Source organism: Martes martes (assembly GCF_963455335.1).
Source record: "Martes martes genome assembly, chromosome: 2".
In the NCBI taxonomy this organism is placed as follows: domain Eukaryota; kingdom Metazoa; phylum Chordata; class Mammalia; order Carnivora; family Mustelidae; genus Martes; species Martes martes.
In genome coordinates this window covers 177,900,978-177,923,197 of record NC_137889.1, presented here as the reverse complement: position 1 = coordinate 177,923,197, position 22,220 = coordinate 177,900,978, and the positions used below count along the sequence as shown (strand labels likewise).

At 39.3% G+C, this 22,220-nt stretch overlaps 1 protein-coding gene across 1 annotated transcript in view; it reads right to left on the bottom strand.

Moving 5' to 3' along the window:
* The window catches only part of GABRB1 (gamma-aminobutyric acid type A receptor subunit beta1), a gene marked incomplete at both ends in the record, with an annotated part of 378,486 nt that extends 357,158 nt beyond the window's left edge, over positions 1-21,328 (bottom strand). The window contains 3 exons of the mRNA XM_080797621.1: positions 20,480-20,547; positions 20,957-21,048; positions 21,249-21,328. Of these exons, the coding sequence (XP_080653747.1) occupies positions 20,480-20,547; positions 20,957-21,048; positions 21,249-21,328 (240 nt within the window). The remainder of the gene's footprint in view (positions 1-20,479; positions 20,548-20,956; positions 21,049-21,248) is intronic.
* Between the last annotated feature and the right edge of the window lie 892 nt (positions 21,329-22,220).

Below are 22,220 nucleotides of genomic sequence, written 5' to 3'. Positions count from 1 at the left end.
GCTTGGAGTGATGGCGGTTGTCTCTCAGCTGAGTCTCTCTCCAGGCATGGAGAATGGTTCCATCACAGTCACTCACATCTCCTTTCCAGGCACGGCCCATGTCATATAGCTGGTGATGTCAGAGGTGCACATGCCTCAATTTCAGATGATTCTGAAGTGTCATTCTAGTGCCAGATTCCCCATTGGTGTTAGTGATGTATTTGTAGCAACTCTATCTTGATTCAATTTCATCTCGTCAAAGTCTAAAATTTTCCCTCCTCCTTGCCCAGTGTTGCTGCTCTCCTGTCCCCACAGCGGTTGTTCCTGAGGGCATTCTCCAATACATCCTGACAAACAGAAAAGCCCAACCTGCGATAGGTCCCTTCCTACTCCTCTCTCTTTTCTTATATTTGAATTTCTTCTCTGATTTCCACCAGTTAACTATACCCACTAAGGTCACCCTGGCCTCAGCCAGCGTGCCCTCTTTCTCTCTCTCCTCTCTCTCTTCTGTCAGCATCAGTTCAGTTCACATAGGAAGTGTTCTGTCTGGTTGTCTCATTTACCTCCTTGCATCTACCTTAACACTAACATTATGAATCTTCCTGTCAACATGCCTGTCCTCTTATGGACTACACAGTTGTTTTAACCTCAAGATTGCCAAATAGAGTATGCCCGGCTAGGGGCTTCAACACTCAGGAACAAAGATGGCACAGGGCAGCTGCCGTGTTAGATGGTTTAAATCGCCTGGTATTTAAGTCCACTGAATGCTTTGGAAGCTAATCAACAAAGGAATAGATACATTGACAGGGAGAATCATAATTAAGATAAAGTCAGGGAGAAAAGTGAGAGAAACGAACAGGAAGTTAGAAAGCATGGGGTATACACAGAAAGATCAGCAGAGTCAACAAGAGGCTAGGAATAGGGCACACAGCTCTGATGGGTTTAAAGTGCTCGTTCAGAATTCTTGGGCTTCCCTGCCTCTGGTTACTTAAAAGTCTACAGCATCAACTGTGGGTCTTAAAGCAGACGGGCTATGGTAGCTTCATGCTTCTGAGTCTGTGCGCAAAACACCTTTAAACTCTTGGTCCATGTGCTTTTAAGTAATTGCGCACGTGTTATGGGGAACTAAAGAATATCCCCTCCCCATACTTTCGGCCCATGTCTGAAAATGCACATCAGTATGCACCCATGAGTCTGCATCTTCCACGGGAGGTCCGGTAGGACACCAGGGAAGAAAACAATGATCGTGACTTATTACCATGCTGTTGTCTTTCTGTGTACTCAGTTCAAGTCCTCCCATAACCCTTCATATAGTGGCACCGTGGCCTCCATTTTTATTTCTGTGAAAAGAGGGAGACCCATGTTTATTCAGCACCTACTAGGCACCAGGTTTTCTGCTTCCTATATGGTGGCTTTAATAACATTTTATAGACAACCAGATGTCAGCCAGCATCCTCTGAGAATGAAATCAATTAACCCCAGCCCTTCATCATGTACTATTAAAACACCAATGTTTTCCCTGGGATTTTGTGCATGTTCAGACACATCACAGTCACCTCTCTGACTCTGATTTCCTGTTTCTTCTGAATTCTTATTATCATTCTGCTCTTAAGTACACAGCTGTTCCCCTCCCTGTATGCCAAACTGACCCAGATAATGGAACTCAGCTCCTCAAAACCATGCCAACAAAGCATTTGTAAAATCACAGACTTTAAAAAAACAAAAACAAAAACAAAAAACTAGAGAAGCAATGGTAGTTTATATCACAGCAATGAAAAATAACATAACATCAAATAACAAAATCCCTGTTTTAAAGTCCTTTAGCCATTCTGGCACTGGGAATTATTTGTTGAGAATTTCAACATCTTGTCTAGTTTTGCAGCTCGTTTTGTCTCCAGTCTTCCTTTTCATCCCGGTCCTCCATTTCCTATTCTGCCCTCAATTCCTCTTGTATTATAACTCAGAGAATTTTGGCTCTCTTCCCCCTCTTACCTCTAGACATATTTTGTATTCCCAAAAGCTCACTAACATCTCCCTAATACAAAGGGCCAGTTATTCTGGAGCTTGCCCTTTAACACCACAGAGTAACTGGCAGAGCTTTTGAAATCCCAGGATTCTCTTCCTTTCTTCCTGCTTTTCTCAGCAAGCAGAAGGAGCAACCTAAAGATGCATCTTCCTACTGTGCCTTTCTGCCTGGGAAAGAAGACGCAGACTCAGTGAGTCTGAATGGCATTTTTTCCCACAGAACAAGGAAATTAACAGAGCACTCACAAAGACAGAGCCAGAACCCAGGGTGGGCCTAATAACAACCCATACGTTTTTCACCATGCTGCTTTTCCAGAACAGATGGTGGTCAGATGAGTCTCCATTAATTACTAAATTAAGGAAACACAGGGGAAAAGATCAGGGAAGGGAAGGAAAGATGGAAGAAAAGAGAGGAATGATCAATGATACCGAAATTGAGTTTATGATTGAAGTTTTTCTTTCCATTCACGGAAAGGAGGGAAAAATGTGAGGAGTCAGGAGATGAAACTGAACGTTTGTTGTTAATTTGCTTCTCAAGGCAAAGGAAGCAAAACAGTCCTTCTCCCAGTGCTGAATGTCTGCTTATAGCAAGCCATTTGCAAAGCAGCTGTTCAACAAAAATGACAGGCAGGTATCTATAAACTCTACTGAAATAATTCTTTGCTTCCCCGAACCGTTTGCCCTGGCCTTTACTTTCCCTTTGTATCTGAAATTTCCCCAAAATACCAAAAATAAAAGCTTTCTTCAGAACTTCTAGCTGCCATCTTTTTTTTTTTTTTAAGATTTTATTTATTTATTTGACACAGACAGAGATCACAAGTAGGCAAAGAGGCAGGCAGGGAGAGAGGGGCGGGGTGGGGGAAGCAGGCTCCCCACTGAGCAGAGAGCCCGATGCGGGGCTCGATTCCAGGACCCTGAGATCATGACCTGAGCTGAAGGCAGAGGCTTAACCCACTGAGCCACCCAGGTGCCCCATCTGCCATCTTTTAAATACACACACACACACACACACACACAGACACATACATGGGTGTTTCTTTTCTAGTAACTCTCCAATAAAATCACAAGTTAAAGGAATTTAAAAAATATAAAATAACTGGTCTGATGAGGTCAATTATGAGAGTTATTCTAAAGTTACATATTTTCATACTTCAATAACACCCCCAATGCATTATGCTTAAAATTAGAACTTTTTTCAAAACCTACTTTGTGCTGCACCCACTCTTGGACCTGAGGAACTGAGGAACTGAGGAACTGAGTAATATCCTTGAAGCAAAGTAAATGAGGTTTCTGACTTGACCTGATCTGTGTGTGCCTGAACCTAGGTGGAACACTGCAGTCTGCAGTGAAAACACATGCCTAGTTAAGCATGTCCTTGCTAAATTCCCCACTGAGACATAAGAGCACATATTATTCTTCAGCTGTGAGGAATGAACAAATACAGCAAGATCTATGTTCGTGAGTAGCAGTACTATGCCTTATTTAGTACCAAAAAACAGTAAACGTGAAAGCCTGTAATGGCTTCAGCAGAATTTAGTGGTCTCTTGAATAGCCTAACTCTGCATTTTTGAAATACAGAAACAACAGTTTATTTCAAGCAAGTTGTTTTCCCCTAAACTGTGTTCCATGACTGTCTTCTACTTTATAAATACACTGTTCTGCAGTAAATCCTTTTGATTTTTATTTCTGTAGAGTGAGCTAAGTGATTGTTATATTTCCATTACCATCATTTGGAGTAAGCTAAAAGAAACAGAGGTTTTCACATTTTTTAATATATGTATTTGATTTTTAAAATAAATGTATTTTGAATGTATATTCCTCCATGAGGCAGAAAAATGAAAAATATCCCCTGTAAGCTGTGTGGTAATAATAACTTGCTATTTTAACCTCCAGATGCCATCTGCATTTCATAATGTAATTTCCCATTTCTGAAAGGACAGTGATGAAACGATCTGACCTTTACATATTCCTGTTTGATTTCTCTCTCAGTGTCAGTGGGAAAACTAAGAAGAGCTAAATATACCTGAGCCTTTTCTGTCTTCTCTACCCAGAAATGGGTCGTCTAATTAGCTTGCCTACTCTCCCCACCAAGAAACAGTTGGCATGCTTCCCCCCTTCTGTTGTTGACGCCTGCCCCCATTAGAGAATCCTGGAGTGGAGAGCAATTCTTTCTTTCCCCTGGCAGGAAATCTTGTGAATTGAAAAATAACAGATTTTAGATTTTCTGGGTCTTCATCTTGGACTCAAACAAAGAAATCACCCTTGTAAGCAAACCTGACAGGAAAAACGCTGTGTTGCCTGTCTTATGGACCATGGCAAGCACGTCAATGGAGGGAGAAACAGGAACCTGGGCTCCCACCAAACAACGCTCTCCTCCGGTGAGAGTCATTTTTTTAAGTCTCCAGCACGAGAAGATTAAGAGGTAAGGCTCTGTCCAAGGAAATACAGGCATTCTCCTACGGATGATGGCTCTACTTAACACTTTTTGACTTTAGGAAGGAGCAAACGCAACAGGCACTCCAGTGGGAACTACACTTGGAATCTCGAACGTGCATGTTTTCGTGGGCTAGTGAGGGGCTCTGTATACTCTCGCGAGGCTACTCTCGGGAGGCTGCTCTCGCGATGCTCAGCCCCCACCGCCCTGACTCCTAGTCAGCCAGATGAGGAGCGAGTGTGAACAGCTCCTACGCTGAGTACTTCCCTGTAGACAGACAGCCGTTCTGTTTCTCCCTGTCAGTACTATATTCAGTAAGTTACGTGAGATACTCAACCCTGTCTTATAAAATAGGCTTTGCGTTAGATGATTTTGCTCAACTGTAGGCTAATGTGAGAGTTCTGAGACGTGTAGGGTACACTGCGCTAAGCTACGATGTCCAGCGGGTTTAGGGATATTACATACATTTTCGACTAAAGATATTTTCAACTTACAATGGGTCTATCGGGATGTAACTCCATCGTTAAATCAGGAAAGATCTGTAATCCCATAGAACTGGAGCAGGAATACCAGTTCCTCCCTGAAATCGAAAACTTGATCCTTTTGAGTGGGACTCTGCCTGACTCTTCATGTAGAGAAATAAAAGTTCTGTCTTTAATAACACAATTCAGACTAAACTCTAAAATGAAAAGAAATGATGGCTGGATAAAATGAGAAGAGGGGGTGTGATATTGTGATTTAGAATAAGAAATGCGTATTTGGTCTTTTCCCCAGACCTACCCTATTTTCTGCCACAGAGCTCCTTGGATGGAGTTTGGAGAGCTTCCGGGCTGATGAACACATTGGAGGTCCTGGGACAATGGCATTCCGGGAGGGGACAGGGAAACCTGGCACCTTTTCCTCTTTTCTTATGCATGTCTTTCATCTGGCTGTTCCTGAGTTATATCCTTTTACAATAAACTGGTCATCTGCTAAGTAAAATGTTTCTCTGCATTCTCCCGGCAAAAAATAATCAAACCCAAGAAGGTCATGGGGACTTTAGATTTAATGCAAGTCAGTCAGAAGTAGAGAGAATTACCTGGGTTTGCGACAGCAATCTGACGTGGTGTGGGGGACAGTCTTGCAGGATTGAATTCTTAACCTGGAGAACCTGATGATATCTCTGGGTAGATAGTGTTGGGATTGAGTCAAACTGTAGGACATCCAGCTAGTTCCTAGAAAATTGTTTGTTGTGTGTGTGTGGGGGGGGGGGATCACCCCCTGCTCCAATATAGCCCTCTTTTGGGTTCTGGATTTGGGTCCCGGAACCCAGAAGAGGGGGTTAGAGGTATGACTGAGAAGTCAAACAGGCCTAAGCTTTAAACACAACTCCATCGCAAATGTCTGTGAACCTTCCTATTCCCAGTTCTTTATCTGTGAAAGAAGGCTATTAAATATTCCCATCTCAGGTGGCTCTTGTAAAAACTGATTTCAAATACTTATTCTGATACCCAATACATGGTATGTATTCATTATATTTTAGTATCTTTGTATTCTTAACCTTAAGGGTTGCCTTTTTTTTCCTGGGCTAAATACTGATATAATGTATACACAGATTTGAATTGAATGCATTATATTTCAACTTAATTCAACTAATTTTATTCAGCCTGCCCTGTGCAGAAGGCACTTTTTAGGCACTATCTTTAAGAATTTCTCATTACAGGAAATCCTTGGCATTTGAGGATTTAATATTTCCTGCATATCTTCTTCATTAACAATCTTGAAGGTTAGTGACATGGCAACTTCTGAGATATAAGTCTGAGTAGTGTGCACTAAGGTCAATAAGTTAGTTGTTCCAGAAAGGGCCACCAAATTAATGCCATTCAAGCCAAGTACCCTGTCACTGCCTCTGAGTGTGTGGTTGTAATCCTCTTAACTATATATACTATAATGATAATCAAAATGTGGGGATTTTCAAAGATCTCACAACGTATTATATGTAGGTATCAAGTAAAAATCTCAAAAGTTCAAATTTCTCAATCAGAAAGGGTCTTAGAGAAATGCTCTGTCTTGTGTCACCCTCTTGCCTTTAGACAGAAAAGCCATATACGCCAACTGGGACAGATATAATTATCTTTTCTTGTTCTGAGGCTTTCTAAGGATGGACACTTCCCAGATACTCTTCATAACTCCTTCCAACATCTTCTCACTCATTACAGTCAAGATGTTCTTCCTTATGTCCAATCTAAACTTTGCTTCTTTTTTCAAGTTGAGTTCTTTCAGAGGCAGCGTCAAATCCATTTTCTCTTTCTATTTCCAGTAAGTACCTTACACAGCACTTTAAGTGACACCTTGCATGAAACAGTCCAATGTGATTTAAATCAGTGAATGGATTAAACATTTTCATAGCCTAAAGATGTTAATCAAGCTACTCCTTAATCTTTACACGATGTAACTCTGAGCTAAGTAATGGCAATTGCTAATGCATTTCATTGTAGGACACATTTTGCTAACTATTAATCATGTTTTCTAACTTTGAAACCTATGTTTAAATGCTATTAGAAATAATGATGCTTTATGATTTAGCTGATTAATGACCTAACTACCCTGAAGGCAAATCTTTAGATCTGCCATGCAAATCACAGATCTGGGTGCAAATCACAGCTCTATCGCTTACTAGTTGTATAACCTTGGGCAAGTTAGTTAATTTTTCTATGTTTCAGTTTCCTTACCTGTAAGACAGAAATAATAATGATAAATATTTCATATGGCTGCATTATGTATTTAGTGGGTTAATAATTGCAAAGTATTGAGAATGGTACCTGTTTTGTAGATGTGTTCAATATGTATTAATTTTCATTATTAAGATGCAAGAATGAGTTTCCAAGCCTTAAAATTTAAATGTTGTTAATTAATTTCTCTCTTTCTGAGCACTCTTGGTAATCTTATTTCTACATCTTCCTAGTTCTATTTTCCCTGCTTAGAATATTCATTACCTTCCTACCTAGATTATCTCATCTTGAACCTCTCAGCATGGTTGCATCTTCTCTGTGATGTTCTGAGTGATCTCATCTTCAGGACCCTTTTTTTCAGTGCTACTTGTGGTCATTTATGACCTCATGAAGACAGTTACCATTTCTCAACTTATCTTTTCAGTGAGATTCTTGGCTGTTCCTTGAAGGAATTGAGTAAATCCTACAGTTTTTAATAACCTTTGACAATTCTTAAGAAGCTCTTGGTAAGCAAAAGTGAGCTGATATATGATGTTTTTATTTGATTATCTCAAACGTTAGTGTAAAATTCTTATTAGGTTATCTCATCCATTCTACCTAATTCTATTGTTGGTGTTGACACATAAAGCACGTGGTACACATTAAGTGCCCAATAAAGAAAAAGCATCAGTTTAAAAATAACCAATATTTTCCCCAGGCCAAGTAACACATTATCTCAGTTTGCCTTTAATGACCTAAGAGGAAGATATCATTTATCCCCACTTTAAAGATGAAAAAATTCAGACTTTGAGTATCATAGAATGATCACAAATCTTGGCTTTCCCAGGAGAATGTTGATTTACACTTCCTGTACCAAGTAATAGTAATAGCATTCCCTTTTATTCTCAAAAGTGCATGTTTAGACAATAAACTATATGATTACTGTAGAGATAATGCCAAGGTAACAGATTCGGTAGGTGGAGGGACTATATTTAAAGAAGTCAACTCCAGAACTCTAATCCCTAGGCTAAACCCATTGAAAACCATGCATCCATTTCTTACAGATACCAGGGAGTAACATAAAATATGAAATTTAGAGAGGGATGGGAAGACCATACACAGATTGAAACTTTAAGTTTGAGAAGTCTTAAGAGTGAGAGCAAAGAGAAACTGAAAAAATTTTTTTCCACTTCTTTCTTCCAGATCTCACAGAAGAGTTTCACGATCAGAAATACTATACATTTCAACTGCATAAAGAAAATCCCAATATTAAACAAAAATATTATTACATTTGATTATGCATGATGTGAATTCATGTTACTCCTGATGTGCTGGCATTAAAGAGGGAGAAATTCATGACAAGCTTTTGAGATAATGGTAAAATAATAAAAATACCAGCACTTAATGTTTATATAGTAATTTACAATTTATACATCACATACACAGAGCATGCATTTGTATATGATTTATCTCTTGATTCTCACAGCTCTCTGAAATAGGTAGAACAGAAATTATTATTTCCATTTTACATGGAAATGAGCATCAAAGGGCCTAAGTCATAAGATTTATGCTTGAGAGTATAAATTAGGATACAACATCATCCTGACATTTTAAAGTGATTTAAAATTATTCAAATATAACTTGACAGAAGCACATTCAAGGAGAATGTACTTCAGGAGAAAAACCAAAATTATATACGCCAGATGGGGAGTGTCTGGACTTAAAAAGTTGCCAGTATGCTGCCCACTAGGCACTGATTTTAACTATAAGATTCATTGTCTACAAAGTTATTAAAACTACAAGATATTCTCTTGTAATGAGAATTGTAAGATGTTATCATCACTTTGCCCACCAGTGTGGATGATACACCCCCAGAGAATGGAGGTGTGTTTGTTGATTTCACATCTCGGATTACAAAATATCGAGCACTGCTGTCAGATCACGCAACATGCATTCTGAGCGCAGAGGATCAGTGTGGACAAATGCTGTCTCAGCACACCTCAGTCACTGTTTCTAGCTGTTTCATATCGGCTCCCAAAGTCAGGAAACTGCTGATTCTGGAGAAAAGTATGAAATAACTCCTGTTTTCTCTCTCTTTGTATCCTTTTCTAATCTTTGTCTCTTAAGCAAACTTGGTTTCTCACTCAACCATTCTTTCACACTCCGGTGTATGTACAGGAAGTAAAAACTAGTATTATTGTTGCTTCTCTCGGGGTTATTTGCAATTCAGTAGAATTAAAACTGAGGGTATCCGGATCTAATGAGAGCATTTTAAGCTGGTGCTCCCTACTGACATACCAACAGAATCCCATATTTTGACTCAAAAACAAACCTCTGCTTAGTGAGATCGAACACTATTGGAAAAGAATAATAGCAATTGCTTTGTCTGAGTTTCAGTTCAGCTATCTCTGTCTATTTTGCAGAACCAAAGGTGTGAATCTTTTAAAATGTGGAAAAGCTGTTCATCAAGACACTTATGTTCTGTGACAGTGATTTTGAACACAGTAGGGCAAGTGTCATCTGTGATGTCTATCCTTCCACAGTTGCAGAGACCCTGGTTATGGATTCCCCTTCCAATCTGATGACAACACAGTTCATAGGGGCATCTCCCAAACTAGTGTTAGTGTAGGTGTAGGCGAGATGCACTGATAACCCACCAAGGACTGAATATGAGTTTTCAGTTTTGTCAGTACTTTCTACTCTCCAAATCTTTCAACCTGTCTTTCTCCTCCAATGTCTAACTTCAAAACTTCTAAAAATCAGTCCTCATCACATTAAGCCAAAAGTTTTCAATTATACTGAATTTACAAATTGGATATATTCAATTATGTTTCAATTAAGCTTTCTAGTGAATCTTCTCTGTCTCGGCTCAGCAGTCAGTTTGAAATGGGACTGTGTTCTCTCAGTGTTTCTTTGGGATGTGCGGAAACGTGTGTGTGTGTGTTTGAGGGGTGGGCAGAGAGGTGGTGATGTCATTGGAAAGAATCTTTTACCACGATTTAATATGGTAGTTGATTTAACACATTTACTGGTGGTGACAAATTACCATGTGGCTCTAGAAGTTTCAGACAAAAATTGACATTTATGTAGTAGCAAAGACACAATTATAGCAATAATGACTGGATAGGTAGCTGGGTAGATTATAAACACATATATTAAACATATATATATGCATATAAATATATTTCTTGGATTAGACACTATATTTTCAAATCTAATAAAGTTCTTTGGTTATCTTTTGAAACTTAATTTATCTCCTTCAAGATCTCACCACATTGGTTGAGGAAACCCTTTTCCTTCTTTTTAAGTGCCATTCCCTTTATAGTCATCAATCAAGTTGTTCTTTAACAGTTTCTTAAATGTTTCCAGAAATATTGATAGTCCAGGTGCCAGTACGGAAATGACATTTTGAAAAATGAAAATCAGTTATTATTTTTTTAAAGCCAATGAAAAGTTATGGGGGTGCATACATGTTTATGTACTTATATTTGTCATAAAGTAATTTTGTGTCCATGAAACTGGCTGTGCCATGCGATAAACTTGTTTCTATAGAAACAGCTCCTGATTCATGATCAACATAAAAGAAAATTACAGATAAAGGCATAAGGTAGAACCAACAGAGAAACTATTCATTTCTGAATTAATAAATTTAAATACCATTATTACTAACACTTCTTTATGACCAGAAAAATTATTTTATAATCCTAATAATGTTATTAAGTTCCTATAATATAGTAGGAGCTCATAGAGAGCATAAAGAATATAATTCTCCTGGAGCTTACATAGTACAGGCAGAAAAGACAAGTCAATAAAAACCCTATATGGACTAAAAGATGATCATTAGGTTATAGTAGGTCTTTTGCCTTTTTGGAGCCTTGATTTGTTTACATGCCCTATATACTCTTTCTCCAGCATAATTTTCTCTATTGTGGCTACAGAAAGGGTTCCATAGGAGAAAGATGTCTTCCTGTGGGTTTTAAAGGGGATCTATATGCATTTGGGTGGGAGAGGGATTGCAAGTGGTGGCAGGGAGAAATGGTGGCCTCGGACATGAGAAATATTCTAGGCACAGGTAGGGTTTCAACTAAATGTCATTGAAATGTCTCTATGGAAACTACAAAGCTGTTCCTCTTGACTAGAGAATTGTGTATCGTTCCCTTGAAAATAATAGATCAGAAGAAAAGAAAAAGAAAAAAATCTCCCCATGAGTCACAGAGGGTTAGAGTAGGCAGGGAACCTGAGCTTTCAACAAATCTATTCCCCCGCTTTCAGGAAGGATCCCAAATAACTCTCTCATTCAAGCAGGATTCATTTCCAGCAACTTCTCTGATTAATCCATTCAGCAACAAGAGCAAGGCACCCAGCCTCTAACTTTCTTGTTCTAGCTGAAGCACCTTCGCCCATAATCTTCTTCAGTGGAGGGAGGGATGGGATGGCTGATTGCTGTTAGCTACCTAAGAACCTTCTTCTGTTTGAGTCTATTTCTCTAGCTGTGTCTCTGCTTTCTTTCTCTACACTAAATAATCCGATCTATGAATATAATTTTGCTTAAATAGTTTTTTTATCCTCTTTCCAAGAGAACATTTGCGAGGGACAGAGCTCTGTTGAGTTCTTTTTTTAAAATCATCCCCACCGAGCCATTCAAATGTCTCAGTTCTTCAGCAAAGCTCCTGGGAATCACTTTTTAATTTCCTGGCAGCTAAGCTTCATTTCTCAGGGCATGCTGTTGGCCTCACTTGTGCTCTGTTATACCCAGTCTCATGTCATCACCAAATACACTTTTTGCAAGAACTCACAGTGCTTTCACATGACTTCACATGAAAACACAGTGTTCCAGAAGGACTCTGAATCATTTTAGGGACGTGGTAGAGAAGAGAGCAGATGCTGTGTAAGGGAGTTCTCCACACATCTTTTTTCCCCACCTATTTGGTTTTATAAAGGCAACTAAAACAGTGCAAAGATCACTTCCCTGGGGAAATTTGAAAAGTATGTCTACACCCTATCAGGGTCCAGGTTTTTCTAGAGAAAGAACAATATTTCTAGAGGTTAAAGTTGACTGCACTCTATTCTGTCTTTGGCCAACACCCTTTCTCTGCATCTCTACCAGCTCATTTCAGCCACCACATTTATGTGTCCCAGGATTTCTCCCTATAGAACTTGCTTTATATATGAACAGAATTAGAAGACTCACCAAAGAACTAGTCTTTTTCAAGATAGTTCCAATCCCCAGTATTCTCCCCCAATGTCCCCGCAAGTACCTTATAATATCATGCTCTGGCATTTATTTTTTTTTTTTAATTCTGAAAACATATCCACGTCAGTGATGGGCAAGATGGTTGGGGCTTCTTTTCCTGTGTTCCACCCCTGGGGAGATGGTGTCACATGAGGCTATCACTCAACATGCAATCTTGTAGGGCATCCTAGGATCATTTCCCCTCCAACGTCCATCATCTAACCAGTTACAAAATCCCTCTGATTTGCCTCTGTTTGATTATCTTTTCTTCTTTTTTTACTTTCCATTCCTAAGTCCATGCTTTTTCTACTTTAGGTGTTTATTGTCTCTCATCTGGACTTTGAAACACCTTCTTGGCTTCTTAAATAGGAATACTGCCCCCAATTTCAGCCTTCTCTGCTTCATCTTTCCCATAACTTCCAGAATGATCTATTTGAAATGCAAAACATAGCACTTGTTAAAACCTTTAGCAGGTTTTCTGTATTTCAAGATTAGTATTCATTTCCTAAGCATACATATTCCAGCATCATTTTTTTCCTCTCTCTCTCTTTCTGTCTTTTTAAAGCAAAAGTATAAAACATGTATAAGATTTTTGATAAATCAAGCAACTCCAAAGGACATGTGAAGTACAGTAGGTAACCCTTCTGGTCATACCCCTAGTTCTAGTTCCACTTCCAAGAGACAGCCATTCATTTCTCCTGTATTCTTCCAGAAACGGTCAGTGCATATACAAATATGTATACATACATATATGTGTTTATAGACAGCCTTCTTTTTATACAAGTGAGAACATTCAATAACATTGCCCTACACCTTGCTTTCAGTTTTGTCTTTATGTCTTGACAATTTGCCCCGTGTCCTTTAAGTTTTCACAAGAGTGAATTACCTGTGGTTCCTGGAACACTCCGTGCTATTTTCAGGCACACTTGCCAATGCTTACGCCCTTCTTTTTGCTTGGATCTTATTTTCATTTGTATCCTATACATGGTACTAACTACTATTCCTCCTTAAGATTCATCTCAAGGATTAACCCCTTCCCTGTGCCTTAGAAACCACTCCTCCATGTTCCCATAGAATCCTGGACATACATGTCATGGCACCTAGCACATCATTTAAAAGTAGATTTATATGTACATTGTCTTATATACTGTATACTTATATATGTACATTGTCTTGTATACAGTATACTTGTATACTGTAAAATATCTGAAGGTATGTAGCATAGCTTATATTTCCTTCCCTAGTGCCCATTTCAAAACATGATTAAAAATTAGAATTGTTCTGTGAGTATGCGTTGAACCAAAACACCCCCAAAACAGGATAAATATAAATGTTTCCAAATCTTCCAAAGGGGAAAAAAATCTTCATTCTGGCAAATAAGATTTTAAGTACTTTTTTTTTTTTTAAGACTGTAAACTCTTCAAGACAGAGACCAGCAGAGTAATTGAATGAATGTTCTTGGGAAATGCCCTTTAATCTTAAGTATACAATATGATGACAAGTTTTCCTAGGATTGAAAGAGGGGGAATACGTTAAGTACTTAATAGAGAGGTAACAGAAAGAACAACTGTTAGCAGAAAAGCAATGAGCACTAATAAAGATTCTAACATGGGGTAACTGGGCTCATAAAAGAAAACCCACACATCTTTCATTCTTGTGGTCAGCCTTTTCTCTAAGTTATAACCAGTGACTGGAATTAATTATAAACTCTTTCTCGAACGTTTCTGTTAAGTGCTGGGTAATAGGTTGTTATATGCCACAGACTATTAACTTTCTTCAATGGACAGTCAAGGGATTTCATGAAATGTACAATCTGCTGAAAACAATATTCTAAAATGCAGAAACCTGATCCTAGTGTTATTAAAAAAATAAAATTCAGTACTCTGGAAAAGTTCACGGAGAAACTCCATACTAACATTTAATCAACTATAAATATATCCATTTATCTTCCTATTATCCTCACGTATCCTCAAGTATGGTAATGTCATTGGCATTATTAAAACTCAAGTCAGCTGGAAACACTTACTACCATTGTTTTTCTTTTGAAATGATTTACCTTCCTTGATAATCACAAGATTTCATTCAAGTGTGTTTTGAGGGTACTATCAAGACTTTGGGGTCTGCCAAAACAAAAACATCAAACACTCACAGAATTGATACCAAGTAATGTCCAGCTGAAATGAACATTTTAGCTTTAAGGTTCTCCCAGACCACCTGATGGAAAGATTTTAAATGGGTTGGGTAAATTCCTTTGGGTTATCCAGATCCTGGAAAGTAATGGTTTCCTAATGTCTCACATTCAATGTTGAAAAATTTATTAGTTTGACAGTTGTGGAGAAATATTCCTAGTTTGAATACAGTGGACAGAATCAGATAGAAGTATTTCCAGTTCGATATTGGTTCCATTGTTCAATACAATATAAATGAGGGATGAATCAAGTCTCATTTTGAAGACTGTTGATCCAACGTATCTTATTGCTGTTTGGGAATGTGTTTTAAAAAAATGGATGGTAATATCATGACCCATTAAAATGGTGATTCAAGAGGCCCAGATCACACACAATCATTGCTGCATTGTTCCCAGGAGACCGCCACAGTTTGTACTCAGTAGGAATTTAACAAATGCTTGCTGACTGACATATCTAATAGGAGACTAAAACAGAATGAAGACGGACACCAGAAGGAGGGTAAGATGGAGTGGAAGAATCTTGATTTTGGCAGAGTCCAAAATCTTTAAAGATCTGAGTTTATGTCATAGAATATTTGAACTGAAAAGAGGTTTAGCAATAGTGCCATTTACCTTCATTTTACAGAGGAGAAACTTGAGGCCCAGAAGTCAAATGACTCACTCAAGGTCCCAAAGCTAAATACTGGGAATGTGTTTTCACTTGCCTGGCAGATAGGAGCCAGACCCTCGAGTCAGGTTGTCTGGCTTCAAATTCTGGCTGTGCCGTTTATGAGCTCCGTAACTTCTGAGCATGTTATTTAATCTAACCTAAATTTCTCCATCTATAATACAGGATAATAATCTGGTTTCCTTAAATCTAGGATTAAATGAGCTAGTAATACAAAGGACTTGATAAATATACCTCATACATAGGATTTGTTCAATAAATGTTACTATTTATTTTCAATGTATTATACACTTCAATATCCAGTCCAGCCTTGTAATCCCATGATCATGGGCTTTCAAATGTGAATTCAAACTTGAAAAACTCTGGATAGGCTTGCTTTGTTGTGGCTTAGGGTACCAAGAGATTTTTTTTGGTTATCTCCAAACAGAATGGCAAAGGGAAATTTTTCCTCTCTCAGCTTCTCAAGATGGCACAATATTGTAACCCAGCACCTAGAAGTGAGACCTCGTTGATTACTCACACAAGGAAAAATGTATGTGTGTGTATATATATATATATATACACACACATATATATATATATATTTGTACTTATATATTTTTTAACTGCAGATGTCCGTTCTTGCCTTTAAATGATACTGACCTATTTGCTCTATTTGCAAAGGAATTTTATCATAACCTCAGAGAATTTCCTGACATCAACAAGAGTATGTTTAGGCTATTTTACAAAGCTATTGCAAGCTCCTCTGTGGGGGGAAAAACAGTTTGCAGTGTTCTCTTTTCTAAAGAAGAAAAGTCATTGGTGTTCTGTAAAGCAGCAGGATAGTATTGTCGGAATTACTGTGCCTGGAAATATTTTCATAGCCATCGCTTCGGGTTGGCTGACTCATAAGTATTGACACAGTGAGGAGGACTGCTTATTAGTGAACTCAAGCCTCCTCATCCAGCCTCTCGCCTTTGTCCTGTTGCTTATTATCAATTACTAAACCAATGTACCCTTTGAGCACAGCTACCTGTTTATCTAGAAATTAATTTCAAATTTAATTTGGAGCCTTGAAATAATAACATTCTTAGAGAAATTCAAGAGGAAAAAAAGTTCATTTCTTAATAATGCATGATCTTAGAATAATGTATTACAACCTTGCTGCTCAGAGTGCCGTCCACACATCAGCAACGGCCATCACTCAGGAGATGCAGAATGTGAACCCCATCCCGACCTCTGATTCAGAATTCGCATTTTAACATTTGAAGATCTCAGAGTGATTCAAGGACACATTGCAGACTGAGAAACACTGACTTAAAGAAATGGGTAGGGTGGATTCTGAAAGTGGTTACTGTTCTGTGTCACCAAGATCAAGTAATTAGACATCACTACAGTATGTACCAGAATCCTCTGGAATCAAATATTAAAATAACAACAGAACAACAGTGGATATTTGGTGAATTATATTTGTTTTTCTTTTAGGTATGATTTACACAATTGGCTCATTTTGAGCTTTTGTGGGGTTTTTGTTGTTGTTGTTTTGTTTTTGTTTTTACTTTTTTCATTGTTAATTGCAACGTGTAGAAGACTGTTCACTATTGCATCCACCCATGCATGAAGGAAGAAAGGAAACAATGAATGCATGGTAGTTATCCATTACTGAGAGTGGCTACTTGGATTAGGACTCAATAGATACAAAGTCTTCTGGGAGTGACCACTTGGACCATTCATCGGTCTTTAGGTCAGGGACAGAGAGTTTTATGCTTGGAACTCTTACTTGATCATCAGAAGGCGCCTCCTTAATAAGACGACATGGCTAGTTATTGGCATCTGAAATGCAAGAATTCAACCCGTTGTTTGTAGGTAGTTAATACCATGCTTCCCCAATCTTCTGCTCAAAGAGAAGACCTGCTTAGTAATACTGTGTTTTACTGGGTTTATAGTAACAGATGTTACTATGACAGATGTTAGTGGTTACTTTAAGGCAATTTATGGGGGCTACTGTCTTCTTTTTGCCCTAACTGCCTTCTGTTCAGCTTTAGTCTAGAGAGAGAGAGAGAGACAGTAGGTATATGGCTTGGCAGGAACTAAGGGAAGGTTTGAAGGGTTTAATATAACAATAAGTAGAAATCATAGTAGCATTTTTAAGATAACTGTTCAGAAAAATAACAGTATATAATCACCCTCACCTGCATAGTATATCCCATAATGCCAGAGGAAAAAAATCCTTCTTAATTTAATCAATAATATGAATTCTTGAAAAGAAAATCTTGCTCTTAAGTATAATTTTTTTCTGCATCAGAATTATTCATCAGAGGAATACTGCTCAGAATTCACTGCTCAGAACCAACAATTGCTGAGTGTATAGGTTCTCGACTCTAAAAGCTCTCTTTTATTTTCTTAGTTTGGGAAAAACATTCTATATACTGAAGAACATGAATCAGAAAATACTCGATGTTAGGTTAGTCTTTAAAACAGATAATGCAGTAAATCAGTGTGGAATTATATTGCACTTAGGGTAGCATAAGAAAAGAACAAAAAATAACAGAGCCTAGTTCTCAAACCCATTAACGTAATGTACAATTATCATGTCATTTTTCCCAGCCATGGAATGGGTGGATAATAATGGTAATGAATGAAAATATAAAAATGAACAGTGTTTTAGTAATGGATTTTAGTCAGGATTTTCTTTAGAACTATGTTTTTATTATATTCGTTGTCCATTCTTTCTTTTTGTCAATTTTGATAAAAATTTCCTTTTAAATAACCTCAAAAGTTACTGCCTATCAGGGTACTGAAACATGCTTAATATAAAAATCAATGTATCTTATTTCCCATTGATATTTCAGCCCTACTAATATTATCTAAAATTCAAAGCATTTTGTAATGTTCTTAACTAGGGCTAACTACTGAGATTGTGTTGATAGCCCCCAATCTTGAAATTCCTTTTTGTTTCCATTTTTCTTGGATTTATTTCCAATCTCTTTATCTCAATGCTTTGTCATAGATGAGAAAGATAAAACAGACCTTGGATCCTATTGGTAATTCTTATTAAAACAAGGAACAGTAAGTAAATCAAGGTTTATTATTTATTATTATTTATTAAACCACTGTTTAGTGGTTTCTATTTTCCCGTAATATTTCTAATACCACTGTGGAAAGGCAATTGGTATTTTAGTACAATATATTTTTCAAGGGCTTATCTTTTGGGGGAATATTTTTTAAAAATCAGGCACATATACGCATGGTGCAGTAAGTAAATAGGCTGTATTATTCCATAACTGGGAGCCCTTTCTAGTGGTACTGCAATTAAATACAATCCTTTTTGTCTGGGTTGTGTATGAATTCAGTTGAACAACAGGTTACACAGAGATTTTTTGTTGTGGTGGTGGTTATTTTGGTTAGTAGCAACTTCCCTATTTAATTCAATTTCTCATTGTAACTCAAAAGTTGTCTGTAAATGCAGTCAACAGAATTACACATTTTTAAAAATTCTGAAAAGCATACTAACCTATACAGAAAATGAACCACTGGCAAAAGCACTGCTTGTCTTTTGAGCTGTCTGAATCTTCTCCCATTTTATAAATTATCTATGTGGGTACTTACAAGGTGCCAAAATAAGTGACTGAAAAGGAAAATATTATCATCATTTAACTACATGATACAGACCACTTTTTAATTCATTATCCAATTTATCCAGTTGCAAAGGCATGGAGTAGGTATGATTTGTAAATGTGCACATGTTATTACATTCTCCAGTGTTTGTAAGTAGTGTGTTTCGGGTTGCTTTGTAGTAGTGAGATATATATGAACAGAATACTATAAATAAGTCAGTTTGTTAAAAAATCTTTCTCGAGTCAGAAAATATTCACTGTGCATTCATTTTTAAAAATTATTTTTCTTTTTCCAATATAACCATCAGTGACATGAAATAAGGTGCTTAAAGCAGGGAAAGTTACAACTATAAAATATAGAAATTTAATATACTTTTTCTTCTAATCGTATTCAATAAACTATAAACATATTTATTTTTTCCTTCACATAACCTAAAAAAGGAAAGAATTCTTAAACCTTAGCATGTTAAAACAGCACACTAGTAATGAAACGAAATGACAATTCAGTAGACTTTACAGCTATAGAGTTGACAAAATCCCAGAGGGTTTTAGTCTTTAAATTATTCAGGCTGTCTAAATCTCTGCTGCCACAGTATTTTTTTTTTTTTTTTTTTTTTTTTTTGCAAACGGAATAAAAATGGCATTTTGCTCCCGTAGATCTAGCTGTTCCCTGGGAGGTTGGTTCTAGAAAAGCAACAGGCTTTTCCCCCTGCCTTACAAGAAGCAACAGTTAGAAACTCTAACAACTAGAAAACTGCTACCCCACAGTGGTTGGAAACAGCCAACAGAGATGATAGCTATGATTTCAATCTACCGTGCAACAGCTTCAGAAAGGGAGAAGGAAAACGGGAAATAAAAGAATGTTAACCTTTAGAAGGGACCGCTTTATGTTACTACCGCACCCTACCCCCTCCGCCGTCCCTTTAATCATCAGGCTTTTCTGGCAAGCTTAGGTTTCTAGGGTAAAGCAAAGCAATAACTCCGACCCATTCTATTTCAACGTAAATTTGCAAGATGCTGGAAGACAAATTCATCAACCCCCACACGGGAACGGTACAAGCCTCCCCAGAAGCTGATTTGAACCCTTTTGCATTAGTCAGCATGGACTGTTGTCTCAGCCTGTTGCTCCTGCCACAAGGTGTGTTCGAGCCCGGGTAGAAGGAGGGCGCACTCTGAAACGTGTGTGTGTGCTTGGGCGCCTGGCGGCGGGACCTGCGCTGGGTCTCCGGTTCCCCGACCACTCGGGTTAGGCGACTACGGACCACAGTCCGGGGACCCTGATGCAGGCCGCCCGGCCGCCGGCAGATGGTGCCCTCCTCATCCGAACACCAAAGGGAACCCAGCTAAAGTACAGCTCAGACTCCGCCCCACCCGATCCTCCAGCGCCACTGTCTCGGTCCTTCCCCAAACAGTGCCGAGCACGTTTCCTCTGGAACACTGCAGTAGCGTGTGTGTGTGTGTGTGCGTGTGTGTGTGCGTGTGTGTGTGTGTGTGTGTTGAAAATACAAACCGGGGGGAACAGAGGGTGTGTGTCAGTGTGGGGAGCACGCGGAGTGGGACTCCCGGGCCGGGGCGAAGTGACCGCCAATGAAACGCAGAGGGCGAGGGGACCCGTCCATTTCACATCTGCGTAAGCCCGGCCGCGGGCCCGTCGGGAGGCCACTCACCATGTTCACTTCGGAGACCATGTCTATGCTGGCGACATCGATCCGCATCCCTACGTCCACAGGGGGCCCTGCGGGGAGGTGGGACACATTATGGACATATTCTTAGAGCGGAGACAGGATGGGGAGAGCCAGGGGGCTTCCCTGCGCTTACTACATTTTGAATGGGCTTCCTCCATCCCCCACCCCCCTTGCAGGGGACAGCCTGGGAAAACAGGTGTGGGCACACGCGTGATGCAATGACTATGCAGAGGGTGTGTCGGGCGGGGGGAAGGTCGGCTCTGCCTGGGGTTTCATCCACCTGCGATGACGGCCCGGGTGTGTGTGTGTGTGTGTGTGTGTGTGTGTGTCCAGGGCGTAGGGCGTAGCGCACACTTGCGGAAATGACATGCTTTTTTTTTTTTTTTTGACATTTATCTTTGACAGGAAAGGAGAACTAGATATGTATGGGTTACAGGTTGAAAAAAGATGAAGCATTACCTCCAAAGTCCGGCCGCAAGCGAATGTCATATCCTTTGAGCAATCTGTCCACTGTCTCTTTCACGTATGACATGTTGCTGGGCTCATTGGCGCTGAAGGGAAGAAGTAGGGACCGAATTCAAAATGAACACAAACTGCGAGCAGACATAAATATAGACAAGCACACCTTACCCCCAAATAACAAGCTACATGATCCAGCAGGCATGTAAAAAGAAGAAAAAAAAAAAAAAACACCAAAAAAAAAAAAAAAAGAGAGAGAGAGAGAGAGAGACGTTCAACAGCGGCAGCTCACCTGTGTGCACAACAGACCATGGCAATCATCACAGGGAAAGAGAGAAGCCCCAAACTCTCTCGATTTTGTACTGTCCACATTACTAACTCTGATTAAAGAATTGTCTTTCCTGCGAAGATTCAAGGAATGCAACTTAGTCGGCGGCAGGGCAGTAATTCCCGAAAGGACCTGCGCATGCGCAGAGGGTGCTCACTACCAAAAGACACCTTGTGCCTTGCAAACAATATTCCTAGTGGAACAGGCAACAGATTTCAATCCCTTTAAAGTTCCTGTTTGTGGTGTTCCACGTCCTCTGAGTAGCCGGAGATATCCTGCTCTTTCCTTGCTCGGGATCCTGTATGCATTTGCATACTGAGATTTCTTCGAGCTTTAGAGGTTGCTATGTTCATTTCCTTTCTGTCCTCAACCTGATTTTTTTTTTTTACTCAACTCCCGGGGATCTGGCTAAGGCTGCCTGTGATTGGCATCCTTCGCTGGCAGTCACGGTGGTCCTAGAACTGAGAGTGTGGCGGCGGGGCGGTTCTCCGAGCTCCAGGGTGTGCCTGTATTCCCGATGGGAGCACGGCGGGGGTGGCGGGAGTGAATGGAGGAGAGCCAGAGAAGAAGGGAGGGGCAGAGGTAACTCAGCAAGTATTTGAGGGCTCCAAGAATCAGGTCCCCTTAGGAAGCATCCTAGGACATCTGCCTTAGTGTAATCCTTCTCTGTGGGAGGGGAAGGAGGAGAAAGGAGCCAACTTTTTCACTCGCTCCCCCACTTTTCTTCCCTCCCCCTCTCTTGTCTCTCCAGGCACGAGATTTAAGGGAAACAAGCGATGAGGTAGCATCTCTGGGCAGGCAACCCTTTTTCTAGTGCCATCTGTGGCAAGTCCCACTTTTTTCTAGGTTTTGGTAAGGAAAACCTCTTCCTTAAAATTGCCGGTGTGTTAACTAGCACTAGCAGCCCGGAACACAACCGTGAAGCACCCAGAGGGT